The 21087-nt window shown below is 42.2% G+C and overlaps 1 protein-coding gene across 2 annotated transcripts in view; it reads left to right on the plus strand.

Moving 5' to 3' along the window:
• LOC144506121 (succinate--CoA ligase [ADP-forming] subunit beta, mitochondrial-like) overlaps window positions 1-20759 on the plus strand; it is a 72201-nt gene extending 51442 nt beyond the window's left edge. Inside the window, exons 9-11 of one of the 2 annotated variants that reach the window (XM_078231946.1) lie at window positions 10595-10715; window positions 18994-19082; window positions 19802-20746. In XM_078231946.1, coding sequence (XP_078088072.1) covers window positions 10595-10715; window positions 18994-19082; window positions 19802-19876 — 285 coding nt within the window. In that variant the 3' untranslated portion in view covers window positions 19877-20746. Of the gene's footprint in view, window positions 1-10594; window positions 10716-18993; window positions 19083-19801 lie in introns of both variants that reach the window. The other variant, XR_013499857.1, reaches the window with a different exon arrangement.
• The last annotated feature ends 328 nt before the right edge of the window (window positions 20760-21087 follow it).

Consider the following 21087-nt stretch of genomic DNA (forward strand, 5'->3'; position numbering starts at 1 on the left):
ACATCCACCCATGTCCTTCTCCTCTGTGAAAACCAAGGCAAAATACTCATTAAGCATCTCTGCCATTTCAACTGGTTCGGTACAGATTTTCCCGCCTTCACCTTTTATAGGCCCTATTCCTTCACGTCTCATCCTTTTACTCTTCACATATTTATAGAACGCCTTAGGGTTTTCCTTAATTCTACTTGCCAAGGCCTTCTCGTGACCCCTTCTGGCTCTCCTAATTTCCTTCTTTCGTCCCTTCCTACAAGCCGTATACTCATCGAGATCCCTATCTTCACCAAGCTCTCTGAACCTTTTGTACGCTTTCCTTTTCTTCTCGACTAGGTCCCGCACAGCTTTCGTGCACCACGGTTCCTTTAACCTACCAACTCCTCCCTGTCTGCTCGGAACATTGTCCTGTAGAACCCTAGACAGACATTCCTTGAAAAACTGCCACCTCTCTTCAGTAGATTTCCCCGAGAATACCTCCTTCCAATATACTCCCCTAATTTGCTGCCTTATGTCTTCATATATCCCCTTACTCCATATAAACACTTTCCTAGCTTGCCTGATCCTCTCTCTTTCCAATGCAAGCATAAAGTAGATAGAGTTATGATCGCTATCCCTAAGATGCTCTCCCACTGAGAGATCTGACACCTGTCCAGGCTCATTGGTCAGTATCAGATCAAGTACAGCCTCTCCTCTTGTAGGCTTGTCCACATGCTGTGTCAGGAAACCCTCCTGAACACACCTAACGAACTCCTCCCCATCGAATCCTCTTGCCCGAGGGATATTCCAATCTATGTTTGGGAAATTAAAGTCTCCCATCACAACAACTCTGCTATTATTGCAACTCTCCAGGATCTGTTTCCCTATCTGCTCCTCCACCTCCCTGTCACTATTGGGCGGCCTATAGAAAACTCCCAGCAAAGTGATCAACCCCTTCCCACTCCGAACTTCCACCCACAGAGACTCTGTAGACAATCCCTCCACAGCATACACCTTCTCTGCAGCTGTGACACTATTCCTGATCAGCAGTGCTACTCCACCCCCTCTCTTGCCTCCCTGTCCTTCCTGAAACATCTGAATCCCGGCACCTGTAGTATCCAGTCCTGTCCCTGAGACAAGTCTCCGTAATGGCCACCACATCACACTTCCAGGCATCAATCCACGCTCTGAGCTCATCCCCTTTATTCACTATACTTCTGGCATTAAAGTAAACACATCTCAATCCTTTGGTCTGAGCTCTCCCCTTCTCTATCCCCTGTCCATCCTCCCTCTTGCACCGTCTATAACCCTTCTCTGTTTGCGAGCTAACTTCCTCGCTCCCAGTCACCTCGTCTCGATCCCCTCCCCCCAACCTATCTAGTTTAAACTCTCTCCAGTAGCCGTAGCCAACCTTCCCGCCAGGATATTGGTCCCCCTGGGATTCAAGTGCCACCCGTTTTGTGTGTACAGGTCACACCTGCCCCTAAAGAGGTCCCAATGGTCCAGGAACCTGAATCCCTGCTCCCTGCTCCCTGCACCAGTCCCTCAGCCACACATTCATCCTCCACCTCACTCCATTCCTGCCCTCACCCTCCCGTGGCACAGGTAGCAATCCTGAGATTATTACCTTTGCTTTCCTCCTTCTCAGCCGTCTCCCTAATTCCCTATACTCTCTTTTCATGACCCCCTTCCCCCTTCCTTCCCACACCAGCGGTACCAATATGTACCGCTACCTCTGGCTCCTCTCCCCCCCCCCCTCAGGATTTCTGGGAGTCGACCAGCGACATCCTGGATCCCGGCCCCAGGGAGGCAGACCACCATCCGAGACTCCCGCCTGCCTCTGCAAAAATGCCTGTCCGACCCCCTTATTGTCGAGTCCCCGATTAACACTGCCTGCCTCCTCTTTTCCTTAGCCCTCTGAGTGACAGGGCCGGACTCCACTCCGGAGACACGGCCACTGCTGCTTCCCCCAGGCGGGCTTTCCCCCTCAGCAGTACTCAGGAAGGAGTACTTGTTGTGTAGGTGCACATCCACCAGGGTGCTCTCAGTCACCCAAGCTTTACCCTTGCTGGCTGTCACCCACTTGGCCTCCACCCGTGGCCCTGGTGTGACCACCTGATGATAGCTCTTGTCTATCACCTCCTCATTCTCCCTTAACAGCCTAAGATCCTCGAGCTGCACTTCCAGCTCCTTAACATGGCCTCCTCAACACACCCCTCACAGATGTGGATGTCCGGGAGGCCAGGTGCCTCCAGGACCTCCCACATCCTACACTGGGAACAACACACTGGCTTCACACTCAAATTTGCCCCTTTATACCAAGGTACACAGAGAAAAGTAAATAAGAGTGAAAAAAACTCACCCCTGCTCGCTCTGTCCCCCGAAGCCCTGTGAGCCAAAGCCCTTATAGCTCACACTCTGCTCCCTGCTCACTCTGCTGCCCGCTCCCGACGCTGCCTGCTGTATACTGCAGCCTACCTTTTATACTTTGCGCGCTTAAGAAAACCCTTCCCAGACTACTTAGCAGCCCACTTCTGGTTTTCAGTTTAAAATTAAGAAAAATACTACTTGAGAAATAAAGGCAAAAAAACACACTAACTGACTAAATAAAGAAATAAATAAATGTCTCACCAGCACTCCTGCCACAAATCACTCCCTCTCTGCTTGCTCCAGTGGAACAATGAGCATCTGTAAAAATTGGTGAGAGTTGTCGTGGACATGCCAAAGTAGAGGTGTTGGTGGGTTTTCTTAACTCTGGGTCAACGTGGAGGGACCAGGACAGATTGTTGGTGATCTGAACACCTAAAAACTTGAAGTTCTCAACCAGCTCCACTCCATTGGCGTTGATATAGACGGGTATGTCCTCCACTACACTTCCTGAAGTCAATGACTATCTCCTTCGTTTTACTGATCATTGAGGGAGAGATTATCATCACACCATTTCACTAGGTTCTCTATCTCTTTCCTGTACTCGTCTCAACGGATATTTGATGCTGACTAAAGCCACCTGACAATATCTGACCTGTCTTTTCCTCTTGCCTTTATTTATCTTGCAGTGACATAATAGTCTACATGTAACAAACTCATGTAGCAACAATTTATTTTCTAACCTCTGCCTTTTAAAGCTATAGTACCGATTACACCTGGTGTCCTCTGTCTATTTTGAAAATGATGTGGAGATGCCGGCGTTGGACTGGGGTGAACACAGTAAGAAGTCTCACAACACCAGGTTAAAGTCCAACAGGTTTATTTGGTAGCAAATAGTACTCCATCTGATGAAGGAGCAGCGCTCTGAAAGCGTCTGGTATTTGCTACCAAATAAACCTGTTTGACTTTAACCTGGTGTTGTGAGACTTCTTACTGTATTTTGAAAATGACATGGCGAGAAAATGCAATTGTAACATCAAGTTTACATCGGTAGTTTCCATTATAAATATGGGCAAAGGGATCTGTAATGGGGCAGAGTTGACAGGAAGTGCTTATAGATATAAGATTTACATGTACTATTAAGAAATGTATATAAATTTATTTAAGGAGGGTGGAAGGGCTAGCAGATATTTTTCCCAAACCTATGGGCCACGTTTAGAAGAAAGGTTAGCTATCCTGAGACTTTTCACTGTGAAAAAGACTGAAGCATAATTTGATGGACATTTTCAAATATTGGAGAACAAGCTGAATGATTTTGCTAGTTTCATATCAACTCTAATCACACCAGCACTTGCCCATTTGTGTCCTGAACTAAATGGCACAGTGAAAGTTAAAATGCTTTGTACAGACTAGTAAGTTAGCAATTATTGCTCTTCACAGCATTCAGGATTATTTTTGTTGGACTGTCTGGGAATTTTTGAAGTTCACTTTGCATGTTGTTACAGTTAGTGTAAAGCTAAAACAGTGAGAGGTAATCTAAAGGTAGTGTGGCACTGTTTGATAATGTAATACATTAGGAATACAACTTCTCCACTGCAGAGCTAGTACAGATATCGGCCTTGTCTCATTTGGTTGCATTTGCCCCTGTGATTCAAGGCCCATTTCAGAGATTTAAGCATATAATCTAGGCTGACAATTCAGTATCACGCTGTCACTATCCAAAGAAACATTAAACTAAGGGCCTATCCGCCCCTTTAAGTTCACTTAAAAGATCCTAAGGCACTTTTCAAAGAAGAGCATGGGTATCTCCAGGATATTCTGGCCAATAGTGAAAACTCAACCAAAGTCATCAAAAACATTGGTCATTGTCGTCTTGTTGTTTTTGGGATCTTGCTACATGTACATTAGCTGTCAAGTTTTCCTACAGTATAACAGTGACGACAATTCAAATATTACTTTAACTGTGAAACACTTAGGGATGTCCTGAGGTCAGAAAAATCGCTATTTAGTTTTAGTTTTTACTAGGCTTCGATATCCGGATTTTCTTAGTAAGGTCTCTCTATCCATCAGTTAAGAAAATTGCTCGATCTCTGTTTGCCGCAATCGTCTCTGAAGAGATACTGTGTTATAGAAATGGCTTCTGGCCCAAAGAGTTGCATGTCACTTCTTTATAGATTTTGTTGTGACTGTCTACATGATGGGATGTTCTTTCGCTAATTCAGTCTGTGACTTTTTATCCAGAGCTGTTGTAATTTTGTATTTGTGGCTCAAATTCAAAACTGGGCACTTATTCATTCTTGAATTTGAATCTTCCAAACACCCCTGTTATACAAGTATTTTTTCCTGTATAAAAATTAGTTAAATGATTTATTTTTGTTTTGTTTTATTGTGAAATTTGTTGCTGGTGTTGAATATATATTCTGATAAGATGTGGAGGTACCTTTGACCAGCACATGCACATCTCATAGTTTATGTTCATATTGCCCTGGTTCTTCCTTTACATTGATTTTATTGCTGACAATTCAGCCTAAGTAATCGTACGAAATAGGATCAATACTTTCAGTGCTGAGTGGTAGTGCTGTATTCAGTTGTACCATAGCCAACATGATATTACTCTGTTTAAAATTAATTTCCCACTTATGACCATCACTGGCCAGACCAACATTTTTTGACCATCTCTAATTGCCCCAAAAAGGTCCTGTTGCGCCACCACCTTGAAATGCTGCAGTTCATGTGGTGTAGGTACATTTGCAGTGCTGCGGGAATGGAGTTCCAGGATTTTCACCTATCACCGTGAAGGAACAGTGATATAGTTTCAAATAAGAATGACGTGACTTGGAGGGGAGCCTGCATGATCCAGTTAACTTGCTGCCCTTGTTCTTTTAGGTGGCAGAGCTCGCAGGTTTGGTGCTGCTGTTAAAGGAGCCTTAGCGAGTTGCTACAGTGCATCTTGTGGGTGCCAGTGGTGGAGAGAGTGAATGGTTAAGGTGGAGCTGTCTGCACACATGCACTTTCCGGTTGAGTCATTGGATGGCAGTCAGGAGTGTGAACCCCAGCTGATTTTATTTTGCTCTTCCAACACATGTTGAAGGCACTCTTTAGCATTGCTTGACTCAGGACAGCTAACAACACAGTTGAGGGATCCAACCAGAACACTTCTGTATTGGTATTATATTGGGTTAGCGCATTTGCATTAGTGCAGGCCTATATATTTACTACTTATTTCTGCATGTGATACAATGTAGGTATCCCATATAACAGGATGTATTGCGAGATATTACTTTGCGGCATAGTGATGCAGTGGTTAGCACTGCTTCCTCACAGTACCAGGAACTCGAGTTCAATTCCAGCCTTGGGTGACTGTGGAATTTGTGTGTTCTCCCCTTGTCTCCGTGGGTTTCCTCCGGATGCTCTGATTTTCTCCCACAGTCCAAAGATGTGCATGTTAGGTGGATTGGCCATGGTAAATATGAAGGGTTATGGGGATAAGGTGGAGGGGAGGACCTTGATGAGATGCTTTTTTGGGAATGGGTGCAGACTTGATAGGCCGAATGGCCTCCTTCTGCACTTTAGGGATTCTATAGATTTGGTTAGAATGTTGCAACCAATTAGCTTTGATTTTTATTACTATAATAATGCAAAAATATGTTTAATGGATACACAGACCCCGTATGATTGAAATAGGTACATGTTAAAAGCAAGTTTTAGAGCAGATGCAACTAATCCAACTTTTAGCAATTTTTAAAAGCAGAGGTGAATGAGTTTTGATAAAATTGTAAGAAACAATACATACCATTTCACAAAGAGGATAGGGAAAGGTTTGTTTGAATATTATAAACAATTGAAACAACTTTAATTAGGTTATTTCTGGTGATTGAAGAAAAATCGCTCTGGAGAAATATAACTGCTTGATTAGTTTTTAAAATCGCTTTCTCTAGTCCACAGTGAAAAATCAAAGGGTTGACAGATAGTAGAACATTATTTGGTTGTTTTTTTTTGTTTTGTAATTGGGGCCACAAAATTTCCATAACATTAGCTGCAGCTATAACAATACACAAAATAATTAGCACTACTGGGCCTGATCTCAAGTCTGACACTGTGCAGATTATAACAAAAGTAACTGAATATTATGGCGGAGTACATTATCTTTTGAGGGTTTACTGACCTTGTTTTATGGTTTTACGTGCTTCTGAAGCCTAACAATGGTAGGGGATGCATGCAGGTATTCTTTGCTTCTGTGAACATGGCTCCAAAGTGCTCCTTGACCATTCCTAAGATGCTGAATTAGTTGTGTTGTACTGTGATTGTAAGAAACTCAAAACACATGGAAGACAATGCATTTTTAAGGTTGTATGTATCAGGAATGTAGTCATCTGTTGATTACTAATAGAAAACGATCCTTTAAGGAAGACTAGCTCTTAATTGGACATTACCTCTGAAAAGATTCTGTATGGAGCAAAACTGAGAGGACCCAGTGTACAATATTGTACCAAGTTTGTTACTTCCCTATATAAACTCCAAATTCTCCTCCTTTGGATTTGTGTAGGAGACTGTAGTATTCCAGATGGCACTTGGTTAAGTTTAGTGCTCTATTCTGCAGGATGCATGAATTGGTTGCTCTTGGAATTAACTTCCTGTTTAACCTGATGTGTATGTGGCCTTCAATTTCCATCAGATGTTCATTTGGACACTTCTTCTCCTAGAGTTTTATTTCCTTACACAGAAATATTAGGTACAGCAATAGGCCATTCAGACAGATTACAGACATTTGTATCACATTTCCATTTACCTCTCTTTTCTCCATATCCCTTGTAGCCTTGCCTAACAAACATTTATTAATCTTGATCTTGAAAATTTCAATTGACCCAGCATGCACAGGAAGTGCTTTCTGGATCTCAGATATTCTGGGTGGAATTCTCCCCCAAAAATTTGAATAGTTAAATTTGTGCTGGTTTTTTAGTGGGAGTTCACGTTAGAATCTCCCACACTGTGCAATGCGGAGGCCACCAGTGTGAATTGGGGGCAGGACCTATTCCTGCCCGGGAGGCTGAAACCAATGGGCCTCGGCACGTGTGCGGTGGCCCTGAACTGTCAGCCTCCCCTTTTGCTAGCCAGCTCGATTGCTGGCTAGCCCAGGACCTCCGCAGTGACCCCCCCCCCCCCCCCCCCCCCACCTCCCCAAAGACCATTCCAGCCTGCTCCCATTGATCCTAATGGCAGAGTGGTAACAGGACCTCCACCTCACTGATTGCACCCCCAAAGGCCCCACCCCCTTGGAACTGCCCCTTGCCTGATGCACAGTGCCAATGTGCCCCCTGTGCATTGGCACTTTGACTTTCGGGCAGTGCTAGTGGGCACAAGCTGGCACAACGTGCCTATGCCCTGGGGCATCCCTTATCCCATGCTGCCTGATCCCTTGGGGGGCCCTGATTGCTTCCGCCCCCCCCCCCCTTTCACTCCACAGGGTCGTCCCAATCATTCTCAAAGTGGAGACCTGTAAACCTCACTGGAGTGAAACACTCTGGCGCGGTGGGAGATGCTAGCAGGCCCGAAGAATTCAGTGCTGGGCCAGCTAATCACATTTAAATTACATTCAAATAAGGATGTAAATTACTTCCCTGTTTTCCTGCCAGTTTCCAGCGTGGATCTGACTGCACCGGAAATCCGGCACAGGGAAATGCACACGCGGTGGGAACTCGTACGAATCCCACGCATGCCCGGCTGCAAGATTCTCCCACCCCAGGCGCTAGAAAAGTAGCGCAGAAGGGTGGGAGAATCGCCCCCTTTGTGTGGCGGAAGTGCGTCTTGATTCACTCCTTTATGGATTCTTGCTTTATGAAGGCTACAAGACTCTTCCATGAAAAATAGAGGATTGAAATGATTATGAAGCATTCATAAGAACATCAAGGCCAAATTTTACAAGGAATTTGGGGTTGATTCATGCCCTACCACAGAAGGTAGCTTCTTCAGTGTGGGAATTAAAACAGAAGCACCTTTATAGTTGTCATGAAGTACAGTGAAATTAGCATGAACTGGTGAAGCACACATGCAGTGTGCTTGGTAAAGCTTTTTATTTAGTATTAGATTATATACGCCAGCAGAACATCTGTTTTTTATGTGCATACCTCCTAAAAGTCTTAAGCATCTGTCAATCTCCAGGCATTCAAAGGTATGGAGAGAAGAGAGACCATTGATTTTTTTTTTTAAATTTTCCCTCACCAAACATCAATTGAACTGATTGATCCTAGACAGTGTTTACTTAAAGCCATTGGGTTTTATGCCCTGAAAAGGGACAGGTCATATTAACAAAGCTCTAACCCATAGCAGTGGAGTCCTAAATTATAGTGTATAATATTGTTTCATTATAGGATAGTTTTTTTTATCTGATTTACTGCAATATCACTAATCATCTAATTGCACTTTCTTGGTGTGAGCATTCCTTCATTTAAGTTCAGCTATTTCCTCTGTGACTAAGAAAAATAGTTTAAAGTCTTCGACAAAAGCCTAAAAACAGCAAGCCTATCATTTAAATATTTTCTACTTTTTGTTTTATCGATATTCCTGATGAATTCTAGCTTTAGGTCCAAAGGATGCTTTTATTGACTCTTATCTAATGAGAGACAACTTTGAATTTAATGCAAAAATTCAATTGAAGCACGTGATTTTCAGCTTAAATGACCTTTGTCGTTTTCATTCATTGTCTGGAAATATCAGTGGTTCTGATGCTAATCCTTTAATCTTTCCAGTGCTTGTTCGCAGTGCTTAATGTGACCTATTTCTATTAAAATGTTCTGATCTTTATCTTTTTCATTTTGTTTTGTCCCAAATAACCTGAATAATGAAGCATTAAATATAATTATTTAAATATAAAAGGCACGATGCTTCAGGACCAAGAATTTTCCAAAAAGGAAAAGGAATACCAGGCAAAAAAAACTAGTTTTTTTTTTTAAAAGGGGTGAATCGCAAATGGAATAATGCATTAAAAAAGCAGTGTGGAAACCATTCCTAATTATTAGAGTTAGGACATGAAAATGGACAGGAGAAATTAAAAGACAAGCATCTATTTATATCACATCTTGCCACTCATGAGTAACATACAAAAACCTACATACCAGTTACTTTTTGAAGCACAATCTCCTAGATAACTGCAGAAGCCATTTGTGTGCAACTAGATTACAGGGACAGTAACGTTGAAAGCAAATTATTTTCCTATTTGTGGTGGTAGTTGAGGAAGAATATTAACCAAGACAGGTTTTAGTCCACCTGAACGAGCAGATGGAACCTCAGTTGCACTGCGAGTGTACGCAGCCTCCCTGGTGCCAGGATCAAAGATGTCAGGACATTCTGAAAGGGGGAGGGTGAACAGCCAGAGTTTGTGGTCCAGTAGCAACGTAGGTAAGAAAAGGGATGAGGTCCTGAAAGTAGAATATAGGGAGCAAGGAAATAAATTAAAAAGCAGGACCTCAAGGTAGTAATCTCAGGATTACTCTCAATGCCACATGATAGTGAGAGCAGGAATAGGAGACTAGACCAGATGAATGCGTGGTGATCGCATGCTGTTTGTGACCGCACCTGGGATCTATTCCTGTGTTTGTTATTCATTCATTCATCATTTGTCAAACACATGCAAAACCTTTGCTATGACCTAAACACAATGGGTTTCTTGCTGAAAACAGTGGCCAGTCTGGCAGTGGGATCAGGGCACTGAGTCTCCATGACTGTATACAAGTTTGCAAGCAATGAGGAAGGAAGCTGGGAGTTACTTCAGGGATTAAAGCTAAACTGGGGAAGAAATACTTGCAAAAAGACCAGCTACAGTGAACAGGAGATAAATACATATTTTTTGTTTCTCTGTGCATATACTTTTTATGCTATTTGCACTTAAATTTTTAGTTTTTGGTTTGGTTTATTATTGTCATATGTCCCGATATATTTGCTCACATAAGTGTTTACAATAGTAAAAGAAAATGTGCCTGTAGAGGTTGTCCATGTCTTCTGGTTGTTGAATGTCTGAAGATTATTGAATGTAGCTCTTAAAGTTCAAAAGGTCTGGCCACTCCTGCTATTTAAGGAGACAAAGCTTAGTGCAGGGAGTGCAAATTAGTAATATTCCTTGTATGTGTTGCCAACACGTATATAAAATGATCATTGCTGGTAAGTCGATAAGTAAGTACATTTGATTTAATTCTACTGCATGATTTTGCTCTTCACCCAGGCAGTTTCATTATTACTTAAAAAAGGACCCTTCTTTCTCTAGGTGCTTGCTATTCTGGTAAATATATTTGGTGGCATCATGCGCTGCGATATAATTGCTAGAGGTATAATTCTGGCTGTGGAGGACTTGGATTTGAAGATTCCGATAGTTGTGAGATTGCAAGGTGAGCATGGCAGTTTCCACTAATTCAACTACAGAAAGGCACTTGTCCTTATCTAGTTGGTGCATCAATGAATGACCACCATTAGAATTTCATTAAGTAAATGAATTCCCAACACATTTAACTTTTTTTCCCCAACCCTTGTCTCGCAGCCATAACCATTGCTGGATTTTGGGACTTATTTGAAATTGGTGATTGCTGTCTAGTGAAACGTTAAAAACAAGTATTAGCAGTATCAGCTGCTTGTATTTAGATAACTGATGTAACATAATGAAACTTTCATTCTAAGGTGCTTCATAGGAGTAGTATAAAGCTAAAGTTTAACACTGAACTGGACATGATTGATAGTCAGAAGATGGCTAAAGTTTGTTCAAAGAAGTAGGTTTTAATTCATTCTTGGCATGTGAATGTTGCTGGCAAGGCCAGCCTTTATTGTTAATCTTCAAATGACATCTTGACTTGGAAGGAGCTGCTTTCTTGAATCCCTGCAGCCTATGTGGTGTAACTACACCTGCAGTACTATTCGGAAAGGAGTGAAGGAATTGTGATTATAGTTCTATGTCAAGAGGGTATGGAACTTGGAAGTGCCCAGACATCTATCTGCTTTTGTTCTTGTTGGTGGTAGAGTTCATGTGTTTTGAAGGTGCCTTCAAAAGAGCCTTGGCGAGTTGCTGCAGCTCATGTTGATATTGACACAATATAGTTGCAACACAAAATACATCATTAGTCTTATTCTGGCTGTCTGCAGGAGCCCTGGAAACATTTTCTATTCAAATAATTGTACAATTTTCTTTTGAAAGTCATGATTGAATTTGTCTTCAGCACAACTTGGGTTAGCCATCTCGTCTACTGGAGAGCTATAGTGATTCCCACTATATGGTGTCACATTGGCGGGGTGGGAATGCGAATGTCCATGGAAGTGTTCTTTCAATAGTTTCGTTTATTTATTAGTGTCACAAATAGGCTTACATTAACACTAATGAAGTTACTGTGAAAATCCCCTAGTTGCCACACTAGCACCTGTTCAGGTACACTGAGGGAGAATTTAGCATGCCAATGCACCTAACCAGCACGTCTTTCGGACTATGTGAGGAAACCAGAGGAAACCCACGCAGAAAGTGGGAGAATGCACAGACAGTAACCCAAGCCAGGAATCGAACCTGGGTCCCTGGCGCTGTGAGGCAGCCGTGCTAACCACTGTGCCACTGTGCCATCTTGAATTGCCACGTGCATTCAAGCTCTCTCTCAATCTCTTAGCCACTCCAGTTGAACACTACCGCTTCACAGGCTGTATGAAGATGTCACCAAATTTTTAATTTACCACTGATGTCTGGTTCCCTACTTTAAATCTGTTTACTGCAGCTGTCTCTTTAACTCAAAGCACTTTCTCTGCCTTTTACTTGAATTCCAATGGACAGTACCTTGTTCAAATTCCAGTTCCTTTTGTCCCTTTGACTCCAATCTTCTTGGGACCTCTCTTTTCATTCCCTGGTTTCTAGAACTATCTATTCTTCGGTGACTGGGGTTTGATTCTTTTTCCTATTACTCCATTGTATGGCTTCTGCTTCTATGAAAGCTGTTTCCTCTCTCGCTGCTAAGCTCCAACTGCCTTTGGTCCAAAAAAAACTCAAAAGATTCTTTTGATTAAAAGTGACATGGTTGCTAAACGACAACTCAGTCCTCTAAGTTCTGTTTGCTTTTCACATCGTAAACTGTCAAATCACAATGCAGACATAGTTTGAAACAAACTGAAACCAAAATCCCCCTTACACACCATGAATCTTACACTTTCTTGCACAGAAACACTAAATGAGACTTGAATCTATACCTTATTTTTAAAAGCGAACAATACAAATATAGATTAATTAAAACTACCCCTAATTCCTGAGAATAATGCCACTGAATTTCAGGGGAGGTAATTAGGTTCTCTTTTGCTGAAGCTGTTCTTTGCACAGCACTTCTGCGGCACAAATTTTATTTGCCACTTATCAGCCCAAGCCTGAATGTTGTTCAGGTCTTGCTGCACGTGGGCAAGGATTGCTTCACTACCCGAGAGTTGTGAATGGTGCTGAACATTGTGTAATCATCAGTGAAAATCTCCATTTCTGACATTGATAGATAGAGGTTCAGTGATGAAGCAACTGAAGATAGCTGGGCCGAAGACACTTCTGAGGAACTCCTGCAGCAAAGTTCTGAGGCTGAGATAATTGACTGCCATCAACAACAACTATCTTCCTTTATGCTAAATAGCTTAGCGGCACAGTGATTAGCTTGCTGCCAGTGTTCAATTCCGGCCTTGGGTGACTGTGTAGAGTTTGCACATTCTCCCTATGTTTGTGTGGGTTTGCTTCTGCAATCCAAAGATATGCAGGTTAGGTGGATTGGCCATGGTAAATTGTTCCTTAGTGTCCCAAGATCTGTAGGTTGAGGGATTATGATGTGGAGATGCCAGCGTTAGACTAGGGTAAACACAGTAAGAGTTTTAACAACACCAGGTTAAAGTCCAACAGGTTTATTTGGTAGCAAATACCATTAGCTTTCGGAGCGCCGCTCCTTCGTCAGATGAAGTGGAAATCTGCTCTCAAATAGGGCACAGAGACACAAAATCAAGTTACAGAATACTGATTAGAATGCGAGTCTCTACAGCCAACCAGGTCTTAAAGATACAGACAATGTGAGTGGAGGGAGCATTAAGCACAGGTTAAAGAGAGATGTCTATTGTCTCCAGACAGGACAGCCAGTGAGATTCTGCAAGTCCAGGAGGCAAGCTGTGGGGGTTACTGATAGTGTGACATAAACCCAACAATCAGTAACCCCCACAGCTTGCCTTCTGGACTTGCAGAATCTCACTGGCTGTCCTGTCTGGACACAATATACATCTCTCTCTAACCTGTGCTTAATGCTCCCTCCACTCACACTGTCTGTATCTTTAAGACCTGGTTGGCTGTAGAGACTCACATTCTAATCCGTATTCTGTAACTTGATTTTTGTGTCTCTGTGCCCTATTTGAGAGCAGATTTCCACTCCATCTGACGAAGGAGCGGCACTCTGAAAGCTAATGGTATTTGCTACCAAATAAACCTGTTGGACTTTAACCTGGTGTTGTTAAAACTCTTACTGGGTTGAGGGATTAGCCATGGTAAATGTGTGGGGTTATGGGGATAGGGCAGGAGAAAGGGCTGGGTAAGATTCTCTGTCAGAAAGTTGGTAAAAGGCCTCCTTCTGCACTGTAGGGACTCTATTCTATGTATATGACTCCAACTAGAAGAGAATTTTTGATTCTCATTGATTTCAACTTTGGGGCGCCTTGATGCCACACTTGGTCAAATACTGCCTTGGTATCTGCTGGGTTTTAAGAAGTGTCTTAAAGGGAGAAAGACATGTAGGGAGGTTTTTGGTTTGGGGGACGTGGGGGGTATTCCAGAGCTTCGGGCCAAGGCAGCTGAAAGCTTGGCCACCAGTTGTAAAGCAGGAAAAGAAGGTTCTAACCTGTCTCCTGCTCTGAAATGAATGTGCACCAAATTGCCTTGAAAATAATTTTAAAAGCTGAATTCCTTCCCTGCAGTTTTCACAAAGCCATTCTTGTTATCATAATACACGAGAAATGCATATCTTGCTTCAATGAGATTTCTAAAATTAGCAGGAACAGGCAGCCATACATTTTACAGCATGGCGTGATTCATAGTGATGGCATGTCATAAGGCCTGCTGTGTGACAACTGCTTGCGCACACTTTAAAATTCATTTTGCAATTCTGCTGAATAAGTATTCTGCAGGCACATTTAAGTTTCAAAAATTTCATGTGTTCCATACAGTCCAGTTATTTTTCTTCTCCTGAAAAAGCATTGCAATGATTGAAAAATATTTCATCTGAGCAGCACTGCAGAGCACGTGTTTTGCAATTTTAAAATTTTACTGAAAATCTTTATCAAAAGTTTGGAATCTTGAAGTTTTTTCTATTGATCCCCTTTTTTTGTCTACTTTTTCACAATGTCTTGTTATTTCTGCATAATTATTTTGTGGTTTTACTACCTTCTGGGGAGAGAGATGGGGGTGTGCATGATGAAGTTGAGCCAGCTGACGCTGGAATCCGAGAAAAACAGCTACGGGGGTTGTCTGAGTGATGAGGCAGGCTGGTTAAAAGATCCGCCTTGGTTCCCTGAGACTTTGTCCTAGTTGTATTATAAGTTTTTGGGCCCTCCAGCCCTCAACCGCAATCCACTCCCCCTTGTTCCTTATAGCCTCCACATCAACTCATGCCTCCCTCGCACCTCCCATAGCCACCTTGCCAGCTCTATTGTCTCTCCTGACAATGCATGCCTCCTACCTATCTCCATGGCCCTTCATTCCCTCCAAGCAAACTCGCCACTATTCATCATGGGCAGATTGCGAGCCATTTGAAAATAAATTAACATTCTTAAAATATACATGGATTTCACGATACAAACTCAATAATTTTTTTTAAATCCATTCGTGAGAGTTAAAAGCTATGAATGAGCTTTCAAGTATTTAATCTCTTTTAAAGCCAACGTTCTTATGTTCATATCCCATATCAAAATCATCTGATATGGAATATCATTTAATAGGCTGTTGAACCTGTCAATCAAACTGAATGCAGAACTCCTGCTGAGATAATTGTAGCTTTTGAAATTCAGCCAGGCATTCACAAAAAGCCCTTGGGAAAATTTCAACAAATAACTATTGAACTTGCTTGAACAGATACTACACCACCTGGCCCGAAGTACAGAGCAGTTAAGCGAATGGTGTTTTTTTAAAAATTTTTACAGCTGCAGCAGTTTTTAACAGTCTAAAGAGCAGGGATTTAAAACAGTTGCAGATTGTGACAGTCAAACAAACCTTAGAGTCATAGAGGTTTACAGCATGGAAACAGGCCCTTTGGCCCAACTTGTCCATGCCGCCCTTTTTTTTAAAAACCCCTAAGCTAATCCCAATTGCCCGCATTTGGCCCATATCCCTCTATACCCATCGTACCCATGTAACTATCTAAATGCTTTTTAAAAGATAAAATTGTACCCGGCTCTACTACTACCTCTGGCAGCTTGTTCCACGTGGTGCACAGTGACCTTATTCACCTTTCAAAAGTATTTGCGTCTATCACACAAATTTGTGACACCGGCTCTGTAGTTCAAGTCTCTTGCAGCACCAAAAAGGGATCTTTTTCTGACTAAGTTCAAATAGTCCTTCTGAATTTGGGTTTCCCTCCTGTGTAAATTCCTTCCTCCTCCTCTCCCCTCCCCCCCCCCCCCCCCCCCCATTCCTCTACTGGCAAAAGTAGGATCTGTTGGAAATGGGAGTGGTAGTTCCACATCTGTGTCCTACCCACCGTGGTGGTGGAGGTTCGTGGAGTCTTCCCGCCTTATGAAAATCCACCCTTAATGTCCACATCTAGGCACTTAGCAGGGGTTAATGGCCAGTATCTAGAGTTCATAGTCATCCCATCGTCTCAATGCTCTGCCTGATAAATGCAAGAAGGATTTTCTCCTTTTTATTCCAGTTAGTGCCTTTGGATCGCATTTCTCTTGTCTGTGGAGAAACCTGAGAGCACAAAATCTGGGAGAATACTTGCACCTTGTGAGCAAACCAAGGCAATCCCATTGGATTGAAGAAGAGCATTCAAATTTTAGAAATAGGGTTGTTGTAGTGAGAGAATTCAATTTTCCTCATATTGACTGGAAATCCCTTAAGGTTAGGGTCTGGATGGTGAGGAACTTAAGTGTGTCCAAGAAGGTTTTTTGGAACAATATGTGGATAGTCTGACTAGGGAGGGGGCCAAACTGGACCTGGTACTAGGGAATGAGCCCGGCCAGGCCATCGAAGTTGCAGTGGGGGAACACGTGGTGCACAGTGACCACAACTCTAAGTTTTTGGATACTCATGGAAAAGGACAAATGTTTTCCTAGGGTTGAAGTGCTAAATTGGGGGAAGGCTAACTACAACCGTATTAGGCAGGATTTGGAGGCTGTTGTTTGGGAGAGGCTGAGAGTAAATCCACATCTGGCATGTGGAAGTCTTTTAAGTAGCAGTTGAACGGAGTGCAAGACAGGCATGTGCCTGTGAAAAGGAAGGGCAGGAACGGCAGGATTTGGGAACCGTGGATGACTAGGGAAATTGCAAGTCTAGTCAAAAAAGAAAAAGGATGCATACATGAGGTCTAGGCAACTGAAAACAGATGAAGCACTTGAAGAATACAGGGAAAGTGGAAAAGAGCCCAAACCGGGCAAAAAGGGGTCAACAATGTTCTTGGCAGACAGGATTAAGGAAAATCCCAAGGCATTTTATACATATATTAGGAACAAGAAGGTAGCTAGAGAAAGAGTTGGTCCACTCAAGGACAAAGGGGGGGGGGGGGGGAAATTGTGTAGAACCAAAGGAAATGGGCGAGATCCTTAATGAGTACTTTGCATTAGTATTCACAAAGGAGAGGGACACGTTGATTGATGGTGTCTCGGAGAGATATGTAAACCCTCTAGAGCAAGTCATCATTACAAGGGAAGAAGTGTTAGGTGTATTAAAAAGCATAAAGGGCCAGATGGATTCTATCCCAGATTACTGAGGGAAACCAGAGGAAATTGCTGGGCCTCTAACAGAAATCTTTGTTTCCTCGTTGGCCACAGGTGAGGTTCTAGAGGATTGGAGGATAGCCAATGTTGTCCCATTATTTAAGAAGGGTATGAAGGATAACCCAGGTAATTCATAGGCCAGTGAGTATGATGTCAGTGATAGTGAAATTGTTGGAGAAGATTCTTAGGATCTATACACACTTGGAATTGAATGGTCTTATTAGCGACAGACAGCATGGTTTTGTACGTGGGAGGTCATGTCTCACTAACTTAATTGAGATTTTTGAGGAGGTGACAAAAATGATTGCCGGGGGAAGGGCTGTGGATATTGTCTATATGCACTTTAGTTAAGCATTTGACAAAGTCCCTCATGACAGGCTGGTGCAAAAGGTTAAATCACGTGGGATCAAGGGTGAACTAGCTAGATGGATTCAGAATTGGCTTGGCCATAGAAGATAGAGGGTAGTGGTGGAAGGGTGTTTTTCTAAATGGAGGTCTATAACTAGTGGTGTTCCACAGGGATCGGTGCTGGGACCTCTGTTTGTAATTTATATAAATTACTTGTAAGAAAACATAACTGATCTGATTAGCAAGTTTGCGGATGATACTAAGTTGCGGATAGTGATGAAGATTGTTAGAGAATACAGCAGGATATGGATATAGGCTGAAAAATTGGGCAGAGAAATGGCAGATGGAATTTAATCTGGACAAATGCGAGGTGATGCATTTTGGTAGATCCAATTCAGGTGGGAGCTATAAAATAAATGGCAGAATCATCAGGGGCATGGACACACAGAGAGATCTGGGAGTACAGGTCCACAGATCCTTAAAAGTGGCAGCACAGGTGGAAAAGGTGGTGAAGAAAGCATATGGCACGCTCGCCTTCATCGGCCGGGGCATCGGGTATAAAAGTTGGCCAATTGTTACAATTATACAAAATGTTAGTTAGGCCACATTTGGAGTACTGCGTCCAATTCTGGTCGCCGCACTACCAGAAGGATGTGGAGGCTTTGGAGGGAGTACAGAAAAGGTTTACCAGGATGTTGCCTGGTATGGAGGGTATTTGGCTATGAGGAGAGATTGAATAAACTGGGATTGTTCTCCCTGGAAAGACGGAGGCTGAGGAGCGACCTGATAGAAGTTTATAAAATTATGAAGGACACAGATAAGGTGAACAGTTGGAAGCTTTTTCCCAGAGCAGAAATGACAATTACAAGGGTGCACAACTTCAAGGAAAGGAGGGAAAGGTTCAATAGAGATGTGCGGGGGAAGTTTTTTTTACACGGGGTGGTGGGAGCCTGGAATGCACTGCCAAGTGAGGTGGTTGAGGCAGACATTTAGCGACATTTAAAACTTATCTGGATAGACATATGAACAGACGGGGAATAGAGGGATAGCACAACATGATCGGCGCAGGCTTGATGGGCTGAAGGGCCTGTTCCTGTGCTGTACTGTTCTTTGTTCTTTGAGTTGTCCTGATCACCCTTTATCCCTCAGATTATCCAGTCCTCATCAGCTTGCAGTGTACAAATTGGCTGTCGTGTTCTCTATAACAGGAATTACACTTCAAAAATACTCTGGATGTTAAGTGCTTTAGGACAGCCTGTGGTTGTGAAAATGTAGAAATGCAAGATTTTCTTTCCTGGAGGAAGCTCAGAAATGTATGCTGAATGCTTAGTGCATATTATTTTGCACCCACAGGCTCTAAAGTCGATGACGCCAAAGCACTGATTGCTTCCAGCAATCTCAAGATTCTGGGTTGTGATGACTTGGATGAAGCTGCTAAAATGGTAAGAAGTTGCTTGGACAACTGCAAGTACTCTTTCGTCCCAGACTCAATTATCAGGAGGTTGCACTTGCTTTAGGAAATGTACTTTCAATGAGGTCCTTTTAAAAACCTAATGATTATGTAGGGACATAACCATCTTCATGAGTCAGCTGATGTATGTTTTCAATTAGCACATTGTTCTAGTAAAATCAATATTAATATTACAGTAATCAAGATTCTCAAATATGGGGAACAGAAAATTTTCATTATACTTGCCTTGGTGTGTCATATTTTCTTCCCCCCTACTATTGCCTCATTTCCCATTCTCTCCATTCTGTTACTTTTCTTCTTGAAAGCTAGTTTAACTTATTATTCCCTACCCAATCTTGTTTCTTTAAAGAGAAAAGCTAAAAGATTGGTTCTTATCCTCCATTTTGGAGGTGCAACTATTTTTCCAAAAATTGGGATCTTTAGACTTTTTTTAAAAAAAACAATGAAAAGCCAGAGCAATAATAATTGACATGATGTGATCTAGCCAATGCCTGTTTTATTTGTTAAGCAAAAAGTAGCTTCCAATAAATTACTTTGTGGCACATTGTTTGGGTTGATTGAGTACCAATTTTCATATGAGAATTATTTTTAAATTCAAATTAATTTTGCCACTGTAGTTTTGCTTTTATGAACTGTTCAACCTGGAATTGATTATTAAGTACCTTCTTTGATGTTTTTGTATGCTTACAGGTTGTAAAACTTTCAGCAATCGTGTCATTGGCAAAGGAGGTGCAGGTGGATGTCAATTTCCAGCTGCCAATTTGAGATGTGCATTAAAGAAATAAATTCTATGGTGTTCACAATTGTGGTATATTCTTAAATGGTGCATTACCCTTTGTTTCTCTTTGTGAAGGGATACTATTACTCAAGTTACAATACTGCACAAAATATAACGTTGACTTGTTAGCATGGTGTTCAGACATTTTGTTTAGTGTTGCATCTCCAAATATATAGGAGGTTGGGAATGTGATATAAATCCAGATTTTTAAATTATTACCCATCAGTTATTTAAAGCTTGTGTGTATGTTGAGTGGCTCTCCAAATGCTGTTGAGCACTGACGTGTTCAGCTGGTAGGTCTTGAAGCACAATGTAGGACTGAACACAAGTCTGAATTGATCTGATGTTTTTGGCTTCCAACAAAGGATCATGTACTTTACAGTTCACACTAAGTATGTTTCTGCTCTTTTTGAAAAGCACAGGATGTGTTTGAGGGATGTATTTTATGCAACAGTAGTTAACTCATTCATTATTGCATTAGAATGGTCAACTCACTAATCTTTGCACATTCCTCCACCGCAACACATTTCAGATAGACTTATTATTGGTAAAGTTGCAAATGAGACACTCCAGATACATTTCCATACAGCAATGAATTCAAACTTGTGAAGTAATGAATGATAAAGGGCCAAAACCGTGTTGTACAAAAAGAGAGGAAGATGTTTGCTGCTGTAATTAGTTTGACACAAATCAAAAATGAGCTTATTAAAAGAAAAACGCACATTGTACCCTTGTGTATGTAGCAAGGCATTTCTGTAATATGTTTAAGCCTCATAGGCTAGAGTTGAAATATTTTAATATGCATTTTTGAAATTCTGGTTAGTGTACTCAACAATAAAATATACTTCAGTTCTGTGAGAACTTGCTTGATAATTGGGTTTTAGAATCCGAATTATTGCTAACTTGTTCAGATTGAAAATGTATGAAAACTTGGTTCTTTTTCTTACGGGTGGCACAGGGTAGCACTGCTGTCTCACAGCACCAGGGACCCGGGTTCAATTCCGGCCTCGGGTCACTGCCTGCGTGGAGTTTACACATTCTCCCCGTGTCTGTGTGGGTTTCCTCCGGGTGCTCCGGTTTCCCCCCTCAATCCAAAGATGTGCGGGTTAGGTTGATTGGCTATGCTGAATTGGCCTTAGTCTCAGGGGATTAGCAGGGTAAATACGTGGGGTTACAGGGATAGGGTCTGGGTGGAATT

Source organism: Mustelus asterias, chromosome 17, assembly GCF_964213995.1.
Source record: "Mustelus asterias chromosome 17, sMusAst1.hap1.1, whole genome shotgun sequence".
Lineage (NCBI taxonomy): Eukaryota > Metazoa > Chordata > Chondrichthyes > Carcharhiniformes > Triakidae > Mustelus > Mustelus asterias.